This window comes from Schistocerca piceifrons, chromosome 8, assembly GCF_021461385.2.
Source record: "Schistocerca piceifrons isolate TAMUIC-IGC-003096 chromosome 8, iqSchPice1.1, whole genome shotgun sequence".
Classification (NCBI taxonomy): domain Eukaryota; kingdom Metazoa; phylum Arthropoda; class Insecta; order Orthoptera; family Acrididae; genus Schistocerca; species Schistocerca piceifrons.
In genome coordinates, this window is record NC_060145.1 from 496305245 (window position 1) to 496327314 (window position 22070).

General features: G+C 37.2%; 1 protein-coding gene across 5 annotated transcripts in view; it reads left to right on the top strand.

Moving 5' to 3' along the window:
* Positions 1-22070, top strand: part of LOC124711214 (lisH domain-containing protein C1711.05-like) — a 70696-nt gene that overhangs the window by 40509 nt on the left and 8117 nt on the right. For all 5 annotated transcript variants that reach the window (XM_047241167.1, XM_047241168.1, XM_047241165.1 and 2 more), the window contains exons 3-4: positions 15147-15303; positions 16628-16726. In XM_047241167.1, coding sequence (XP_047097123.1) covers positions 15147-15303; positions 16628-16726 — 256 coding nt within the window. The remainder of the gene's footprint in view (positions 1-15146; positions 15304-16627; positions 16727-22070) is intronic.

The following is a 22070-nucleotide window of genomic DNA, read 5'->3' on the forward strand; positions in this document are numbered from 1 at the left end:
CACCTTATATCCTCCTTTCAAGACACTGTCCATTCTGTTCAACTGTTCTTCCAAGTCCTTTGCTGTCTCTGACAGAATTACAATGTCATCGACGAACCTCAAAGTTTTTATTTCTTCTCCATGGATTTTAATACCTACTCCGAATTTTTGTTTAGTTTCCTTTACTGCTTGCTCAATATACAGATTGAATAACATTGGAGAGAGGCTACAACCCTGTCTCACTCCCTTCCCAACCACTGCTTCCCTTTCATGCCCCTTGAATCTTATAACTGCCATCTGGTTTCTGTACAAATTGTAAATAGCCTTTCGCTCCCTGTATTTTACCCCTGCCACCTTTAGAATTTGAAAGAGAGTATTCCAGTCAACATTGTCAAAAGCTTTCTCTAAGTCTACAAATGCTAGAAACGTAGGTTTTCCTTTCCTTAATCTTTCTTATAAGATAAGTCGTAAGGTCAGTATTGCCTCACATGTTCCAACATTTCTACAGAATCCGAACTGATCTTCCCCGAGGTCGACTTCTACCAGTTTTTCCATTCGTCTGTAAAGATTTCATGTTAGTATTTTGCAGCTGTGACTTATTAAACTGATAGTGCGGTAATTTTCACATCTGTCAACACCTGCTTTCTTTGGGATTGGAATTATTATATTCTTCTTGAAGTCTGAGGGTATTTCGTCTGTCTCACACATCTTGCTCACCAGATGGTGGAGTTTTGTCAGGACTGGCTCTCCCAAGGCTGTCAGTAGTTCTAATGGAATGTTGTCTACTCCCGGGCCCTTGTTTCGACTCAGGTCTTTCAGTGCTTTGTCAAATCTTCACGCAGTATCGTATCTCCCATTTCATCTTCATCTACATCCTCTTCCATTTCCATAATATTGTCCTCAAGTACATTGCCCTTGTATAGACCCTCTATATACTCCTTCCACCTTTCTGCTTTCCCTTCTTTGCTTAGAACTGGGTTTCCATCTGAGCTCTTGATATTCATACAAGTGGCTCTCTTTTCTCCAAAGGTCTCTTTGATTTTCCTGTAGGCGGTATCTATCATACCCCTAGTGAGATAAGCCTCTACATCCTTACATTTGTCCTCTAGCCATCCCTGCTTAGCCATTTTGCACTTCCTGTCGATCTCATTTTTGAGACGTTTGTATTCCTTTTTGCCTGCTTCATTTACTGCATTTTTATATTTTCTCCTTTCATCAATTAAGTTCAGTATTTCTTCTGTTACCCACGGATTTCTGCTAGCCCTCGTCTTGATCCTATGCTGCCTTCACTACTTCATCCTTCAAAGCTACCCATTCTTCTTTTACTGTATTTCTTTCCCCCATTCCTGTCAATTGTTCCCTTATGCTCTTCCTGAAATTCTGTACAACCTCTGGTTTAGTCAGTTTATCGAAGTCCCATCTCCTTAAATTCCCACCTTTTTGCAGTTTCTTCAGTTTTAATCTACAGTTAATAAGCAATAGATTGTGGTCAGAGTCCACATCTGCCCCTGGGAATGTCTTACAATTTAAAACCTGGTTCCCAAATCTCTGTCTTACCATTATATAATCTATCTGATACCTTCTAGTATCTCCAGGATTCTTCCATGTATACAACCTTCTTTTATGATTCTTGAACCAAGTGTTAGCTATGGTTAAGTTATGCTCTGTGCAAAATTCTACCAGACGGCTTCCTCTTTCATTTCTTACCCCCAATCCATATTCACCTACTATGTTTCCTTCTCTCCCTTTTCCTACTCTCGAATTCCAGTCACCCATGACTATTCAATTTTTGTCTCCCTTCACTACCTGAATAATTTCTTTTATCTCATCTCTAGTTATGTAATGATTGCAGCAGAGCTGGTAAATGACATTTCTGCTTTCACATGTGACACAGCCCCTGATGGTGTAGGGTACACCTATGACAGGACAGAAATTGGTAGTTCTATGTTGGTCTATTGAACCGGTCTTGCACATGGATTTTCCACAGGATATGATCCTTGTGGCAAGGTGTTGGGATTGGAAGTGGCTTACGGATGGACTAGAATGTTGTGAAGGTTGGATAGGCAACGGAAGACCACTTCCAGTGGGGTGGGAAGAATCTCGAGTAGAAAGTCTCTCATTTCAAGCCATGATGATAGATAGTCAAAGCCCCCAACATTCTTAAGAAAGCTCAGATAAGTAATGTTAGCTTATTTTATCAAAATATTAGAGGACTGATTAATAAGGTAGAAGTGCTTCTTGTCTGTTTGGAAAACTTAAAGAGTTTGGGAAAGATAGACATCCAGTGCCTATCTGAGCACCACATAACCACAGAGCTAGAAAAGTTACTTATAAAAGATTGCACCCCAGCATCTTACTCTTGCAGAAATTATATGGGAAAAAGGAATTGTTACATCTATGAAGACAGAACACAAGTTCTAAAACATTGAGACAAGTAGATTTTGTAGTGATCAATACATGAGCTGTGTGCATGTGATTTGACAATGAAAAATAGTTCACTTAACGGTTTATAGATCCCTACTGAGAAACTTTGAACGGTTTATGGGGAATTTTTATCTTTTACTATACTATCTTTTAGACAGCAGCAAGCAATTAATAGTCTGTGGTGACTTCAGTGTAGATTTTCTGGAGGATTCTTATAGGAAGAATGATCTGGAAACCTTATTTCTTCAGTGTAGATTTTCTGGAGTACACTGGTAGAAAGAATGGTCTGGAAACCTTATTTGCATCTTACAATTTGATCTCGGTAATTAACTTGCCAGCACGGGTGGATAAAGACAGTAGGATCCTAAATGATCATATTTTCTTTGCTTTTTACCTAATTATAAATTCTCTCCCTGACGATGGTGCACAGTTAGTTAGGGTAAATAAAATAGTGCATTACATTACGTGTACTCTTCAGTGGAAATCAGAATAATTAATGACTCCAGGACAGATGTTTTTAAGAATGGTTTACTAGAGATAACCTGGGCTTAAATTTATAGTGAACCAAATGCTAACATAAAATTTAATCTGTTCCATGACAAATTGACAAATTCATATCATTATTTGAAAAACAGCTTTCCACGTAAGTTAATCAAAAAGGAGATTAAACAGACATGTAAAAAACCATGGATCACAAGAGGGTTTGAATTATCTTGTGAAAGGAGAAGGGAAATGTATCCGTTGGCAAAAACAAGCATAGATCCTGCAGTAGTTGCACACTACAAAAACGCTACAAAATTACTAAGAAAACTTATTAAAAACTCAAGGAACATGCACATAATGTCAGAAATCAGTAATTTCAACAAAATGCCCTGAATTGTGATGTATTACATATTTCAGATATGACAGGGCTTATTACATGCGAACAAATCTTACCTTCAGCACTCTGTTGGAAACACCATCACATCCAAATGAGCTGTTATTTTTTAAACTGAACTATGTCATTGTTAAAACCCTCTTTAAGAAGGTGACAAGAGATATGTCAATAACTACTGAGATGGAGATATATTCTAGAATAGTACCTCACCTGAGCGACAATAATATCTTCAGCAAACCAAGAGTTTGGATTTAAGGAGAGTTACTTTACTGAGAATGCCATGTAAATGTTCACTCACTAAATTTTACGTGCATTAAGTAACAAAATAGTGCTGTTTGGTACTTTTTGTGCCCCATCTAAGTCATTTGACTGTTGGGTATTGTCATATCTAACCAAAAGAATGCAGAAAGTTGTACTTCAAGATTCAACCAATGTAGTCCCGGGACATTATTCTGACTGAGAAGAAATCATGTTTTGGGTTCTTAAATCTGCCATATGGAATGTAGTGAATATGAGACAACCAACCACAGGACAGGGTAACATCACTATTAAACTGAATGGAAGGGCTATAAAAGATAAGTCACAGGTAGCAAATATATTTAATATAATCATTTCTTAAATATAGTAGAAAGTACAGTGACAAACAGTTAAAGAGAAATATCTCAGCATTATGTTGAGTGTTGGTTATCCTTCTGTCATTCTTCCGGTTCTTCCCTTCTCCTGTTATTTTGCTGTATGTCTCCTTTTTTTTCTTCTTTCCCTTGTGTAATTATTTTACTGGGAACAAGGGGCCGATGACCTCTCAATTTGGTCGTCGTCCCCCCCTCCTTTAAACCAACTAACCAACCAGTGTGTCCCAAGGATAAGGTTAAAGAAGTAGGCTACAAACTTCATGCTACAAATGGATCTGAAGTTAAAACTTATGGATCAAAATTATTAATATTAATTTATGTTTAAAACATAGTTTTGAGTGACCTTTCATTGTAGCGTAACACCACAAAAAATATAATTGGTGCAGACTTTCTTCATCAGTTGAGCTCATTTATAGAACTGAAAAGAAAATTATTAGTTGACAGCAATACTCAGTTACATGTGGCTGCCCTGCAATATGCAGTTGATTTGCCTGATTCCATCAGTTCACTCCAAGCTAACTGTAATTACTCTGAACTACTTAAAAAAATTCTTGACCTGACAAAACCCACTCTTACTCCGAGAGAAATTAAGCATGATGTTAAACATTATATTGCAACCAGCAGTGACCCACCAGTGTACTCAAAAGCCTGCAGGTTAGAGCCACATAAACTAAAGTTGGTTAAACAATAATTCCAGTTCCTAATGAATCATGATATAATTTGTGCTTCTAAATCCCAGTGGGTTAGTCCGCTACACATGGTAGAAAAGCCAGATGGTCACTGGCATGTTTGTGAAGACTAACGACGTCTTGATGACAGGTCTGCTCCGGACTGCTATCCAGTTCCTTACATAAATTGTGTCCTTTTGGACAAGAAAAATTTTTGAAAGTTAATCTCTTCAAAGCATGTTACCAAATCCCACTACCTGAAAGTGATAAGGAAAGAGAGTGCTGTGCACACCTTTTGGACTTTATGAATTCAGTTTCATGCCATTGACGTCGGGAATGTGCCCAGTGCCCTTCAGAGATTTATGAATTATGTTTTGAGAGATTTAGATTTCTGATTTGCGTATTTAGATGATGTTCAGATAGCTTCTAGCTCTCCAAAACAACATACTCAACTTTTTGGTTGATGAGTGCTGTACATTCACAGCTCTTGTAAATATAAATGTTTGAGTAATAACAATTAATTGAGGCAATATTACATCATAAAAAACTAAATTAATACCTCTTGTAAGCTATCAATTGAAGGTTTCACTTTTTTTTTTTGCGTATTTTCCAGAAAAAGAAAACATTTTGTAGGTGCAAATTTTGGACTAGGATTTGTTTACGTTTTATATGCTTTAAGTTATGTGATTATTTCAATAAAGTAAAGTTTGTGTTATTAGTGTTTTCTTGTATGCTCTCCGTTTGATTCTCTAGTAAGTAAGCAAAGTGAAAAATTTCGAAATAAGTGAAAATATTGTATAGTGCAGGCTCAGTTCTTTGTTTACTTTTTGTTTCATCATGTAAACAATACAGGTTAAATCATTTTTGTTTCTCTGGAAGTTTTGAATTAGTATCCAAACGTTAGGCCTAAACTGTCTAAGAAATGTAATGTACTAATCAAGTAGTCTAGGAAGTTATTCTTGTTTTAACTTAGCCGAAAGCTAAAATTTGTTTGCCATGAGTGGGAAGTGTATGACTTGCCATAGGATTGTTAGTTCTGGGGTGTGGTGTGAGGGTTGTCGCAGTTTCTTTCATGTGGGTTACTGTAGTGGTCTGGGAATTGGGGAAATAAACAAGGCTCATTGGTTGTATAGGATTTGCTGTGGAGACAGGAATATAGTGGAACAGGAGGAGAAGACTTCTGCCCTTCAGGCGGAACTAGATAAAGCAAAACAAGATCCGAACAGGTTAAGGGGGGAAGAGGGAAAAAAGAGGTGGGAAGTGGCAAAAGGTTATAGAAGAAATAGGAATAGGATGCCCTCAGACCGTGTGGTTGTGAATGTGGAAAACAGGTTTGATCTGTTGTCATTGTTGGAAACTGACGAGCTACAAGTAGATGTAGGAGTAGACAGGACACAACAAACTTTCAAAAAAGTGTTAGAAAAGTAAGGAGTCAGAAAAAGTTGTGAAGAAGAAGAAAGTTTTGTTGTTCGGTAGTTCACATGGTAGAGATGTTGGCCAACTGTTGCAGGATGAACTAGAATCAGGTTACCAGGTCACAAGTTTTTTTAAACATAGTGCAAGTCTGGGTCAGGTGATAGAGGATATAGGTTCACTTTGTAAAGACTTACAAAGGAAGAGACTGGTAATTGTGGATGAGGTGGGCAACCGCATAGATAGGAATCCTAATTATTCAGTTGAGAGTGACCTGCTAAAGATAGTTTCAGCAGTGAGACATAATGGTGTTGGGCTTGTGTCTGTTCTGAGGCACCATGACCAGTCTCATTTAAACTGTTCTGTCAGGAGAGTTAATACGGAGGTGGAATGGCTGCTTGGGTCTGGTATGGGGTCTCATATCAGTGTGGTTCCTGTCGACTCAGCAGGTGGGACTAAACTAGGCATGGCCTTCACCTCAGCAGGAAAGGGCTAATAGCAAATAACTTAGAGGTGGGGGGGAGGGGGGGGGGGCACTGTCACAAGTGGTAAAGTACCAGTGGTTACAAGTGACAGAACAGCAGTTTTTTACGGTAGGGAGGCAGAAACAAAAGATGTTCAGAGACAGAAATGACACACGCATTGATAAAACAGGCAGCCAGAAAGCAAATTTTAATTTACACAATTCATGCAGACAGCCTCTGATTGAAACTAGAGATACTCAAAAATTGACAGGAAAATTAGGTTCATCCAGTTGTAATTCAGCCAGTGCACAAAATCTGTTATCCTTATTGCATCCGAATATCCGAGGACTAAGGGGTAAGCTTAATGAGTTGCTTATTTGTGTTCTAGAATTAGAGTTGAGCAAACCAGTTGGTATAATGTTGGTATACAAACGTTAAATGTTACAGGATTCAAGCTAACTTCTTACTTCTGTAGAGAAAATGTCAAGAAAGTAGGAGATGCCACATTTGTCTGAAACTGTTTTGATTTCAAGAATATTGATATTAATAAATTTTGTTCGGAGCAGCACTTAGAAGCATGTGCAACAAAAGTGGTATTTCATAAGTCCTTTATAATAGTAGGTATATAGAGATCACTTCAAGAAATTTTAACTTCTTTGTAAAAAAATCTGGAAACTCTGTTGTCCCACCCCATGGTAAAAAACTAGAAAATAGTGGTTGCTGGTGATTTTAATGTGGATTTATTCGAAAGCCCTGTCAGTGAACAATTATTGCAGTCAGTAACACTATAATTCAATTTAGTTCCTTGTATGAACTTTGCAACTAGGATATGTAAATGCTCTGAAACTGCTATTGATAATGTTTTTGTAGACAAATCTAGGGGAAAAAAGTCATAGCACAAAACCAATAGTAAATGGGCCATCTGATCATGACATGCAGCATCTTGTGTTAAAAGTTGAAACTTATCAGGATAAAAAAATCTATTAAATCCGAGTACAGGAGCATAATAAATAAGTCAAAAATTGAGAAATTCAGGAAATGGTTCAAAGACATGAACTGGATAGATGTTTACAATACTTCTGACTCAAAGTTTTCATTAATAAAGTTACCTCTATTATTTTGAAAATTGTTTTCTCCCAAAGGTAACTCAGATTACACAGAAGTCAAAAAATAAACCATGGATTACACAAGGAATAAAAATATCATGTGGGACAAAAAGGATAGTGTATTTACTATCTAGGAGCAGCCCTGATGTTAGCATTTTAATGCATTACAGAGAATACTGCAGAATATTGAAGCAAGTAATCCAGAAATCGAAGAAGCTTTATTATGAGAAAAAGAGGATGACATCAGGCAACAAAATGAAAACTGTATGGGATATAGTGGAGACAAAAACAGGTGGGGCCAGAAAAGAAGAGGAACAGATAGCTCTAAAAATAAATGAGACTTTGGTAACAAGTGCATGTAGTGTTGCAAACCTCTTAAACAAGCACTTTATTTCTGTTGCTGACAGCTTGGGGTTATCAGGTTCGGCGAACGGTGCAATGGAGTATCTGAGACCAGTCTTTAAAAATAACTTCAGTAAAATGGAAATAACACGTCTCCCAAAGAAGTAGCATCCATCATAAAATCCTTAAAATCAAAGTATTCTTGTGGGTATGATGGCATATCAACGAAGTTAATCAAAGAGTGCTCATGTGAGTTGAGTTCTGTCGTAAGTTATTTGTGTAATCAATCTCTTATCAGCGAGACATTTCCAGACTGGCTAAAATATGCTGAAGTTTGGCCTCTTTACAAGAAGGGGGATAAAGAGATACCATCAAATTATTGACTAATTTCACTTTTGCTGGCTTTCTCGAAAATATTTGAAAAGGTTGCGATCAAGCAGCTCCTTAAGCATCTAACTGCAAATAATATATTGTCCAAGTCACAGTTTAGATTTCTTAAGAGTTCTGATATAGAGAAAGCTACTTACACTTACACTGAGAATGTACTTAATTCATTACATAATAAATTAGAAGCTACTGTCATTTTCTGTGACCTGTCAAAAGCCTTTGACTGTGTGAACCACAGCAAGCTCTTAACTAAATTAGAATATTATGATGTCACTGGCAGTGCTGCAAAGTGGTTTGAGTCTTATCTAACTAACCGGAAACAAAGGGTGTCATTGCAAAATACTTGGGCAATGAGCAGTCAGTCTTCATTTGATTAGGAATTAACTACATGTGGTGTTCCTCAAGGATCCATCTTGAGTCCATTGCCTGTTCTTGTGTACATTAATGACCTCTCGTTTGTTACATCGCCAGATGCTAAGTTTGTCTTGTTTGCAGATGATACAAACATTGCAATAAGTATCAAGTCAAGTACAGATTTAGGAATAGCTGCTCATCAGATTTTTGTTGACATTAATAAATATTTTAAAGCCAATTCACTGCCATTAAGCTTTGAAAAGACCCACTATATGCAGTACAGAACCTGTAAGAGATTTCCTTCCAAAGTGTGTATAACATATGAAGACACATATTGAAGATGTTGACAGTGTTAAATTTCTGAAATTACAACTCGATTATAAATTCAGTTGGGAAGGGCATACGACAGAACTGCTGAAGTGCATAAACAAGTCTGTATTCGCAATGAGAATGATGTCTGATACAGGAGACATAAATATAAAAAGTTTGCATACTTTGCTTGCATTCATTTTATTATGTCATACGGGATCATATTCTTGGGTAACTCATCAAACCAAGCAAATGTTTTTAGCATGCAAAAGCAAATGATAAGAATCATTTGTGGTGTAAATTCAAGAACATCATGTAGAAACCTGTTCAAGGTACTTTGTATTTTAACCAGTGCTTCTCAGTGTATTTATTCCCTAATGAAATTTGTTGCAAGTAACATATCTCTATTTCCAACCAATAGCTCAATACATAGACTCAGTACCAGGTATAAGAATAATCTATATAAAGATCTAAAATCACTTACCCTGGTCCAAAAGGCGATCAAATATTCAGAAACACACATTTTCAATAAATTGCCATTAACCATTAGAAACTTGGTTTCAGATAAAGCATGGCTTAAACAGAGGATGAAAGATTTTTTGATAGGCAACTCCTTCCACTCTATAGATGAATATCTTAACAAAGACTGTTAAGCCAGCTTAAGTAAAAATATCTGTTAAGTTTCAGTTTTGACAGCACTTAGTCACGACAGTCTAGATTAGGTATTTTGTGTGTGATAAATTTATTATTACTGCATAACAATGTTTCATTCTGGCAGAATATTAATTCTGTAAATATCAGCAAATTTCCACATTTTATTCACCTATTTTGACAATCTCCTGACAAATGGTCTGGGTAATAAGTATTGTATTCAAATGTTTTATGTTTTTATGTTATACTTTCTGACATATTCCACACCCTTGTGAACCAATTCATTTTTTGAGTCTTTGGAACGAAAAGTGAATGTAATCTAATTTAATTTAATTATCCTGTTTGAACAGTTGAACAAATTTGGTTTGAGGATTAATGTTGGAATTTAAGAAATTAATGTTTTAGATCATGTGTTTACTCCAAAAGGTACGAAACCAGACCCAAAACGAGTACAAGTGATAACTAATTTCCAACTACTGTGGCATACTGAATTTTTACTGAATGCATTTGGAATGTGTTGCAGAACATCAAGCTATTCTAAGTGATTACTTGAAGAACACCAAGAAAAGTGACAAAACAAGCACACAGTGGACAGAAAACGCAATAAAACAGTTTGAGAAGTGCAAAATGGACCTTGCAAATGCAGTCCTTTTAACATTACCAAATGTAAACAATGATCTTGCATTGTTTGTAGATGCTTGAGATTTTGCATCTGGAGCAGTGCTGCAACAGAAAGAAGAATGAATATGGAAACTAGTTGGTGTTTACTCCAAAACGTTCTCACCATCACAGAAGAAATATTCAACTTATGATAGGGAACTTCTCAGCATTTAGGTATTTTAAGTGCCGCCTTGAAATACATTCATTTGCAGTGTACACTGACCGTGCTCCTTTGATACATGCTTTTGAACAACGAAACGATAAAGTAACCCCTACGCAGTTGTGTCCACCTACAATTCATATCACAATTTATGACCGATATCAGACACATTTCTGGAAAAGAAAGCAGCGTGGCTGACAACATATCCAGACTGGAAGCAGCAGTACCAGTTGATTACGAGAAGATAGCAGGTGCACAAGCGAGTGATGGAGAACTTGAGAAACTTTGCTCTAGTTCTCATCATCATTGAACTTTAAACAGCATGAAAATCCTGGTGGAAGATTATTATGGTGTGATGTAACAACAAGTAACATTCGTCCTTATATTCTGCATCAGTTTAGATCTGTGGAATCACTCACATACAGATGTATTTGGTCAAACATAAAATGAGATATCCAAAACTGGGCAAAATCGTGCATAGCATGCCAAATGAAAAAGTTACTAGACATACTAAATCTGCTGTTGGCCAGTTTCCAAGCACAGATGGACGATTTAAGGTGATACACATTGATCTAATTGGCTCCCTGCCTCCCTCAGATGAGTTCATATACTAAATTTATGGATGTCAAACAGTAGAAAATCCAGGCTGGAATGTAACAATATTATGAAAAGCAAAGTTGCTATGCACCATATAGCGGAGGTGCTGAGTCGCAGATAGGCACAACAAAAAGACTGTCACAAATAAAGCTTTCGGTCATTAAGGCCTTTGTCAACAATAGATGACAGGCACATACGCAAACCCAACTCACACACACGACTGCTGCCTCAGGCAACTGAAACCACACTGCAGAGTGTGTGTGTGTGTGTGTGTGTGTGTGTGTGTGTGTGTGTGTGTGTGTTTTTCTATTGTTGACGAAGGCCATAATGACCGAAAGCTTTATTTATGACAGACTTTTTTTTTGTTGTGCCTATCCGCAACTCAGCATCTCTGCTATACGGCGAGTAGCAACTTTTCTTTTCATAATAAATTTATGGATGTCCATCTTATTGAATGGATGATATATGTGGGAAAAAGTACCACCACAGCTGTATCTTTAGAATATCTTTATCCTATCACATGACTAGTTTCAGTGGCACATTACCGCCATTCTCATGCCCACTGTCAAATGAGGATTTGATTTATTTGGTACATTTACTGTGATCCATTACACTGGAGACAACAAGGTGTCAAGTATAGACTCCTGATGAAAGCTAGTCCACGTGTGTTAGTAACAAGGATCCCACAATATATGTGTCAAGGAAACCAAATACTCTTTTGGCAGCAGGCTGAGGACGGTGGTAATGTGCCACCGGAACTAAGTCGTGTGATAGGATAAAGACATTCTCAAGATACAGTCGTGTTGGTACTTTTCTCATATAATTCATATACTGTTTAGCATGCATTGAATGGTTCAGTAACTGGACAGAAGACATTCCAATTCATGGTATTCAAGCAGAAATCATGGCATTGAGCATTTAATAACTCCTGGATCGCTAGATTTGGAGCATCTAACCAAATAGTGACTGACCAAGGAGCACACTTCCAATTAGAACTGTTCCATGCGTTAGTAAGATTTTTAGTTCTAAATTAACTCAAACTAGAGCATACCATCCATAATTAAATGGAAAAATAGAGAGATTCCGACAAACATTGAAGCCAGTCATAAGAGCGCATTGTATAACAAAATGGAGTGACATAATTCCGACAGTTCTCTGAGGACTATGTTGCTGTGCAAGAGAAGAAAATAGCTCAACAACTGTGGAGCTGCTGTATGGCATAACTCTAACACTGTCTGGTGATTTCAATGTAAGGTCGGAAAATAAACTACAAATAGATCTACCAGCATTCACTTCTCAGTTACACCAGCATATGGATAAATTACGCCCTTCATAATGTTCCCGTAAGGTAAAGGAAGTGCCGATTGCTAGCAGAGATCTGCATAATGCAACTTGTATATTTGAGAGGAATGACAAAGTGAAAACCAAACTAATGCTTCCCTGTGAAGGGCCCTATGAAGTCTTGGAGAAAAAAAAATATTTCACTCTAAAAATTTAGGATGTGGCAACAAGCATTTCACGTAACAGATTGAGACCTGTCTACATCCTTGTGAACTCAAACACATGTGGTCTACAGGATAACACACAGAGCACTTAGCCAGTGCATGAGTTACTCACACATCAACAGCCTCATAAAGGAAAGTTATCAGATTTGGTCGAGTTGTGAAATTCTCCAAAAAGTTCAAGTAATTGACTTACAAACTGATGTGGGGATAATGTATATATTTATGTTCATAACCTGTAGTTCTGTAAACAATTGTTCTTTGAGTGTGTGTGTGTGTGTGTGTGTGTGTGTGTGTGTGTGTGTGGTTTTTTTTATTTTTATTTTTTTCCAATTTTTGAAATTTTCAGAGTAAGAGATGTAGAGTTCAGTTGTTTTGTTGTTGGAGTGTGATATTGGGCATGTGACAGGAAGGAAGTTTCCAAGTAATAGTTCTGCATCTAAAATCTGTGTTTTGTGTTTAAGTGTTCAAGAAGACGAACAGGCTGAAAAATGTTTTTTGACTTCTGAGACATTGGCACACAGTGTTAAAATTTCAAGACTGAGTCATTGACAGTTTTCATGCTACATTAGGTCAAAATTTGCAGAAAAATCAATCATGACATTTTTTGAACCATATTGTGACTGCAGTAATTTTTGAGCAAAGTATAGTGAGTACACTTTGGTAGTTCTGTAGATAAATAACTAGTTTTCAGTTCTGCGATCTGTTACAGTTATTTGTGAGCATTAGCATTCTAGAAGTAATGAACATGTAAATTTGTGATCCAAAAATTTTGTCAGATTTGTGCATACTTTGATGTCGTAAATATTTAGTTTCTTTGTTTTCATTTTATGTACCAGAAAAGATTTTATCTGTTTTGAAGACTGTATAAAGTTTCAAAAATTATGTTGAACATGCCACTATCAACATTTGTGAAGTATTTTTATATTTAACATTGACACAGTTTTGTTATTTTTACGTGCTGTAATTTTGTAATTTGCTGTTTTTTTTTTATCTCTAATCATAAACAAGAAATTATTTTACAGTGAAAATTTAGTGTGGAAATAATTGGCTAAACAATTGAGCAGACGTATTTCTTCAAGTACTAGATGGATTCACGTATATTTATTTCCAGGCACAAGCTAAATAATGTCCACTGTATTTTAATTGTTGGTGACTACCACCAACAGTTAATATGCAGTGCACATTAGCCAGAATGCATCAGATGGATCCAGACAATTCCCCTTACTTAAGACTTTCCATAGTTGGGTTTTTGGACAATTACGTATGCCGTCAAACCTTTTTTAGCAATTGAAAAAAAAGGACAGTAAGCAGAACATTAAAAAGTACATAAAGAGAGACAAAAAAGAAATTCCATAAGATGATGGCTGGGCCTGTTCTGATGCTTGACAGTGAAACCTTGTATTATGAAGAAGAGATTCTAGCCGTGCTTAGACACCCGAAATAAAATGTTTACTAGCAGTTAAAGGTCGCACAAAATTGGGCAGGATTCCTGATGAAATTATTAGACAAGAACTGAATAACTTTACAGTAAATGACAAAACAGAAAAACAAGAAAACTGAAAGGAACATTTTGGGAGGGGGAAGAGGTTAAGCCAGATACATCGATACAGCAAAATTATAATTATTTGCAATGCCAGTGCTGTGTTGACAATGATAACCTATTGAGTGAGTTGAAGTAAAAAACTGAGACAAAAAGTGTGAGTTTCTTCGAATGCAGGCGGAGGGAGGGATCTTAAACAGTAAGTCATTATATCAACAATGTTTGGCAAGGAGGAACAAATGCTTTCTGATGTTGAGAAAGCCAGATTTTAGCATTTTTCAAGGCAGTGTAATTAACCAGAATGAAAATGCTCTAAGTGGACTGTGTAAAACCAATAAAACTTTTGTAAAATCTGTATTTCATACTCAGATTAACATAAAACTACTATACAAATATTTTTACATTTCTAATACAAAATCCATTTGTTAACATGATAGTATGTGAAAATTGAACAGTAGTATTTTTAAGCTCATTTTTAACCTCATCCAGAGATTCTCCAAAATAAACAAATCTTTTCTAGTGCAAAAAATTGCCTCTTCCTAATGAAATCAAACAACGCTCAGATTTGATTAAAAGAATTGACAGTATGTTTGTGTCATAATAAGTTATAAAATACTCACAAATAACTTATGCAGTTAATTATCATTCATAGCAGTAACTTCTCCACTAAACTACAAAAAGCTATTAAAACTAATTTGTGTTTCCAAAAACAATTGCTGTAACAAGAAGGTTAAAAAATTGTTGCAGTTGGTTATTTTCCCTTTGTGAAGCATCAAGACAGTTTCAGTTCTAAGCTGTCTCAAATTTGACCGAAGCTGCCATAGATCTCTCACAGTATTTTGTAGCCCTCCATTAAAAGTGTCGTAAAAGATGAATTTTTATCGACTTGGGCATGGACTGTGTAATTTTATTGTATGAAGAACATATGCATAAAATTTCATTCAAAATAATGGTGTTTCAATTTCAATTATGCAATATTTGTTTGTCCACTATTTATAATTTAATTATAGATGCATTTTTCTGTCTATATTTTTTTCATTATTTTCATGTGTGTTATTTATTAATTGAATTGTGACAGCTACCAGATGAGGACAAACGAATTATATCTCTTAAGAAATACCTGAAGATAGCAGGTATTCGTGTTCACAACTATTCAGATCTGTGGAAGGATTGCCGCAGTAACAAAGCGAGAGCACAGAAGTTGCTATCACTCCTTGAGGAGAATGGTCTCAAAGGTAAGGAGTTTTTAGTTGTGTACAGTCTGTGAACAGTATGTGACTTGGTTTGTCTGTTTATATGTATATCTCTGTGCTGTGTGGGAGTCAAGATTGTGTCTCTGATTTCCATTAACAAGAGCATTTTTATGTAGATATAGCACATGCAACCTGATTGCACTGATGTTCACAGATCATTCCACATGGATGTCACATCGTGAAACTCACAAACAGTGAATTTACTACAGCTTTAAGTGCAGTAGTGCATAGTTTTAACGATTTTCATTGGGCCAGCATTTTCAGGGCTGCTGTTTTAGACTGCAGCCTGCGTTTAAGAAGTCACAATTCCACATGTGAAGGTTAAGTTTGGCTATGGGTTAGTTAATGTGCAGTGACTTAAACCAACACCATTTTGGTTTTTGAAATTATAAATGAATTAGCATCTGGCTGAAAGTACGGTTTTCAATTTCTTTATTCCATTATCGATTTCGCGACACGAGCCCCGTCAGATGCACGGGCTGGTAGTCCCGAAATAAATAATGCAATAAATAAATTGGAAACCAGCCTTGCAGCCAGAGGCTAATTTTTTTGTGTTTATTAGTATGTGTGTTCACAATTGTTGTAGTCAGAACAACAATACTTAAACATAAGTTGAAGTGAGGCCAGTTGTGGAGTTCCTTTTTCATCCAATTTTGGGAACATTCATCTGCTGCTGGTTACTCACAATACTGGTCCCAAAGTTAATAATAGATTACATGATGTGATAGTCTATGGGAATGGCAGTTTCCAAAATAAGTATTAAAGAAAAACAGATTTCCAGCTGTGATCTCAATAATCAGGTCAAACACCACCAGTGAGTTACTTGTGGGACTGTTATCAGTACATAAATGATACTCCAGGCTGAAACTAACAATGTAAAATAATAATGGTAATACAGAATGAAAATTCTTCAGTTAAACTGTCTCAGTAATGAATAAGGAAATCCAAAAGTTTTGGCTGTGGTCTTTCGGTGGGGACCACCCAGTATTTGCCTGGAATAGGATTGTTTGTTTCTGGTGAACATTCTTATACATTCTATATATGAACAATTTTTTGTACTTTTCAATATATTTTTAGTGATTTGCAGTTAAATAACACACTCGAGTAGCCATAAAGCACATCTATGTGAGCAATGTGGCCAGCTTTTCCATTCACTTCAGTGACAAGCATTATTATAACACAACTAACACTACCATTCATCATTGGAACAGCACATATTTGTAAACTAATAATAGAGATCTTCATTCAAGACTCAGCAGATACTTTTACACTCCAGATATTGTCATAGTCCAATTAATATTTTCAGGGCGACCAACTATAGAGAAGTGCAAGAAACTCAGAAAGAAGATTGAAACCCGAAGGGAAGTGGAGGAATTGGACTTGGCAAATGTCATGGAATGTGGAGGTAAAGAGAACACTATCTTCCTTGCTTCATAGTAGTTTCCAAATGACAGTGAGTGTGTTTTTATTGAGGAATATCATCCCTATTAGAAGCAGAAGTAAGGAATCTACAGACCAGTTCTTCAAATAACAACTAATGGATCAGGACCAATATACACCTAAGAAACAGATTTTGTAGGTGTAGCTATCGTAACTTTTAAGCATTACTTTTATCAAGAGAAAAGGAAAATGAACCACAGGAAAGAGAAACTGTTTTGAATCACAAGGCACACATGAGCTGGAAGAAATAATCATTTCAGTGTTCGTTTTCTATATGTATATGCATCATTCCAGCTCTGTTTGTTCTAGAAAGTACCCTAAAACCATCATCATCAAATAATCCTTTTACTAAATTGTACTTTCTAATTTGAATTAAGGGCACTGCAGAAGGAATTGTGATGGTAATTGCTGTCCAACGGAAAATAAGTCCATCAGTGAGCAGTAGTCAAAACGTTCTAATTATCACCTTGAAAAAAATAAAGTTACATAATTAGTATTTTGTTTGTTTCCAGGTGCATGCCTGCAATCCTGGTTCAAATTAAAATTCCCGCACCTCACTGCCTTAGTTGTATGAGCCACACTGTTTTGTTTTGGCTCATCTCGTGGAGTACCATGGTACTGTAATGTGGGGACTGCAAATAAACAAATAATTAATGACATAAATTTATTTTTTCAAGGTGATGATTAAAACTTTTTCTTAGTCTATTCTGAATGTGAGACGTTTTGATTCTTTTTAGTTTTGGTTACCAGTTTCAGTCTAGAAGACCATTTCAGATGAAGGCTCCAGGTGAGTGCACATTATGATAGGCACTAGCCAGTTCTTCACATTGGCTCCATGCTGTGTGTTGATGATGGTTTTATAGACCAGAACTGCTAAGTGGAACTAGAAATCAAAACTTTTTATGATTTGAACTGCTCTATATTAAAAACTGAATCAAGAAGTTCAACTTGTTGCTTAGAGAGAACTAAGTAAGTCATAAAGTTCATGTTGCTGGTTTTAGTGGGGTTCCTTAGAGTTTCCAGGTTGGTAAGCAAGATTGAAGTTACAAGACACATCCTCAGTTGAATCACTGCCATTACTACATCCTTGGAGTACAAATCTCCCCATTCTAATGTAGGTGTTGGTATTGTTAATGCCTCTCTATGAGAGACTGATCTAATGGCAGACGGCATATTAGGGTAGACAGTTTCATTCTTTGCTTTGTGGAATATCCTTCAGCATTCATTTTATTATTGGCCAAATGTGTTTTCAGTATGAAACAACTACAAGTACAACAAAACATATTCAGTCTTCTAGTTAATGTAGGCATTATAGGAATAAACCACTTTTGAAAACAAACACATCTGCAATCTACCATCTGTTTCAATACACAAACATACTGGAGCGAGCTACACAACTCTTACTTCCATCACTAACAACTTGAGAGTGTTGCCTACTGTGGTACTTAAAAATTTGCGGTCTGAACTACAGATGGTGTAAACAAAACAGCCATTACAAGTAGTAATAACTATATTTTGGTTGATGTTACAAAATCATAGTCCGTGTGATGGGACCATTTCGATGCTGTGTGTATGATCAGATCATTGTCCTCAAAGGCTCCACACATTGGTAGATGTCAGAGGTTGCAAGTCTAGGCTCTACGATGGCTGGAAGACCACAGACCAGCCCTTTTTATTACTCATACAGTTTGTTACCAAAGAAGTGTGCACATTTGTGTTGTAAAGAGTGAATTTGGATTACTTTAAGAATCTTGTGTGGTCTTTTCTTCATAATGGCTTCTCTAAGCTTCTGAGGTGTCTGAGTACACTGCCTTTTGTTTATGGCCGGATCATGTAAAAGAAAGTCGGGGAAGAACATACTGGCAGATTAAAACTGGATGCCAGGCCAGGACTGAAATCCAGAACCATCTGTTTCTCGTCAAATCTCCTACATAATGAACAATCCGGGCACAATTCATGGCCCACGCTCATGAGAAGTGAAGCTCTGAGGATTGTTTGTTATTCATACCTGGCTAACTCAGTCAGTAAGGGCATTGCCCACAAAGGGTGAGGTCCCAGGTTCAAGTCTCAGTCTGGCACACAGTTTTAATCTGCCTCAAAATTTTATAACAGTGCATATTCCACTGCAGAATGAAAGATCTTTTATGGAATAAATCATAGAAAATGGTATCCTAGTCAAAACAAAACAAAATAATAATTGTAACAAAAGTCATAACTTTCTATGCTGGTCACTGGTATGCCTTACGCCACAGAGAAGAGGTACAAAAGTCCAGCAATTGGTGCTTCGCTTCAGAGCATCTGAATGTTCCCTTATTTTGTCTTGGGGGGTGGAGGTGGGGGGGTGGGGGGGGACGGACTCTGTTTCTTTGGTTTTGCCTTTGAGTGTGTTTAACAGATCAGACTAAAATTCCACTCTTCTCTCACTCAAATTTGGTATCTGTGGTTGATGTATGCATTCCGCTCGTATTTTCTGTTACTTTGAGATTGTCACCATTTGTATAACATTATTGCAGCTCAGTTGTACAGCAAGCTCAGTCTTTGTTGCGTGGATCAACCCAAGCACATGTTAACATTCAGTTTCATTGTTCATAGATGATAACCTCCACTGCTCTATTTGTCAGTTATCTATCTTTCCCTTTTAAAAGGCTCTTTCTTTATCTGTTTAAAGTCAATAATGTAACCTCTGTCGCAGGATTGAATCCCAGTTGTACCACAGACGCAGTCTGACTATAACTTAGTGTACTTACAACAATGTGAAGATTGTGAGGAATGCTACTTGGTTCATATTCCGCCTTAAAATGTAAGATTACTGGGGTAGGTTAGGAATGTGCTGGTCACTGAAGTTGCCTGTAATTAAGAGACTTGCACCATGCTGTTGAGCCACATGGAATTAATATCATCTCCACACATTCTCTCACGCCAAATTGTCGCACAACTTGAGACCACCACCTTCCTTCACCATTTACCTAATAATTGAAGACAGCACATTGCTTCTGCTTGGAATTCGTTATTTGTCTGGAAGGAGAAGGCAATATGTTGAAACATTTGTTTAGTAGAGGAGTGCAGTTTGAACAATCCACATCAGTTAACCATATAATTCCATGTTTGTGTGTGTTCAATGCTGTTGTGCATTATCTTCCTTTTATTTTCCTATTTATATTAACTACCCTCACCACAACTTTTTTGCTGTGCATAATTATTTTTACCATTGTTACATATCTAGTAAATACCTTGAGTGAGCTCTGAATCACAATCACTTCTCAATCATTGTGTTGCATGATGGTACATGTACTTTTCACGTAGACACACTTTGCGAGCATGTAGAAGCTAGACAAGAGGTAAATATAAATGCTCTAACGTTAAGTCAAATTCTGAGCATCATGTGGGTATGAAATAATTTTTTGGGCATTTATAAAGGGACAGGGTGAAGATCTCAGGAATCTTGGTGCCCTGCTTTAACAATAAGCCATCCATATGAGCACAGTTGTAGGATATCATTTCGAAGTTTATTCTAATGCTTTCATTCAAATGTGTTTGTAGATGGGAGCAAACATTAAATATCAAGGGGAATTAGGGAACACACAGATTGTGTCTTTGACAGTAGAAATGGTCGTCGCCAGATAAGCAGTTGCTGAATCAAGATCTGAATGGGTAATGCAAATAAATAAAACCTAAACCCTGTTATATTGGCAGTGATACTAACTATAAGAAATTTATTAAAAATGAGGCATTACTGTTGTTGGACACGGCACCCAATGACTCCATATCCCTTTGCTTCATGTGTCATAATCTTTTAAGTGGTTTTTGAATAAGGCAAAACGTCATTGACAGACAAGGAACAGGGGAAATATTCCATTGCTTACAAAATTGTTTTACGTTATTTATGTTTTTCCTGTCTCAAAACGTTCATAATTATGCAAGGTGTACATAAGGTCCAGGAACACTTTCAGTTATTTATTGCACAACAACTAAACATTGTACAGATGTTATACATATTGCATTTTGAAGAGAAACCCTGAAAGTTTTTTCTTACAAACATTTGATATGCAAACCATGAGTGATCAGGTAGATGTCAGTATGGTAATCGAATTCTTGGCAAACCTGTCCCAGCATGACATCGTCGACTGTGGCAGTCGCTTCCTGTATTCTCTCCCGGAGCTCTGCTACATCACATCGTAGATGCGGTACATACTCCAGATCTTTAATCTGTCCCCACAGAAGAAAGTCACACGGAGTGAGATCTGGTGATCGGGCAGGCCATTTCATGAAATAGCTGTCCCCTTCTGTAGCATGGCCAATCCATCGATGCGGCAGCTCCGTGTTCGGGTACCCAAGAACTTCATGATGAAAATGGGGTGGAGCCCCATCCTGCTGAAAGATGAACGGAGAGTCTGATTGCATTTGAGGTAGGCCCGTACAGTTTTCGATGTGACAAGGCATAAAAAACATTTGCCTTTGGGGAATCACGCTCAAATTCAATGCATTTGTGTGGATGCTTTGTACCCCAGATTCGACAATTATGCCTGTTCACTTTCCCATTAGTGTGAAAAGTGGCTTCGCCGCTAAAAATTAAGTGATCAACAATGCCATCCCCATCCACATTCAATTGTTGAAATTGCGAACAAAACTCAAAATGCTTGTCTTTGTTGTCGTCATTGAGCTTCTGCATCAGCTTCAATTTGAGTGGTTTCATATACAGATTCTGTCACAGGACTTTCCACACTGTCATTGGAGCCATTTTGAGTGCACGGGATGCACGATACACCAATTTCTTTGGCCTCACGAATTTCTCTCTTGCGCGCTCCACATTCACTTCACTCACACTGGGATGTCCGCTTCTCTTCAAGCAACGCATTGTAATGAATTTGTTGTGCCAGTGGTAAATGACATTCCTTGTTGGTGGCTTCTTACTGTACTTGGTTCTAAACATCTGTTGAACAGCTGTAGCACACTTGTTTTTGTCGAACTCCATCACACAGAAAGCTTGCTCCACACCTGAACTTGCCATGTTGGTGATTGCCCCTGACTATTGGCAAATTACCAAACTACACTGTGGCAGTACACATGAAAAAAAACTTTCAGGCCGTGTCCTACGTGAGCGACAGAAGCGAGCGATAGCGTGCAACAGCTTCAGGCGACAAAATGCAACCGTAGGTGAAGTTATGGAAGTGTCATACGTGAGCGACCTCTGTGCCAATGCCTGTCTCCAGCTGCAACTGGCGACATTTGAGCTCAAACGTGTTTGAATCTTGTTGCTGCAGCACGCGCGACACAGAGCGACAGCCACGTGTCGTCTTGGCAAAGCAGTG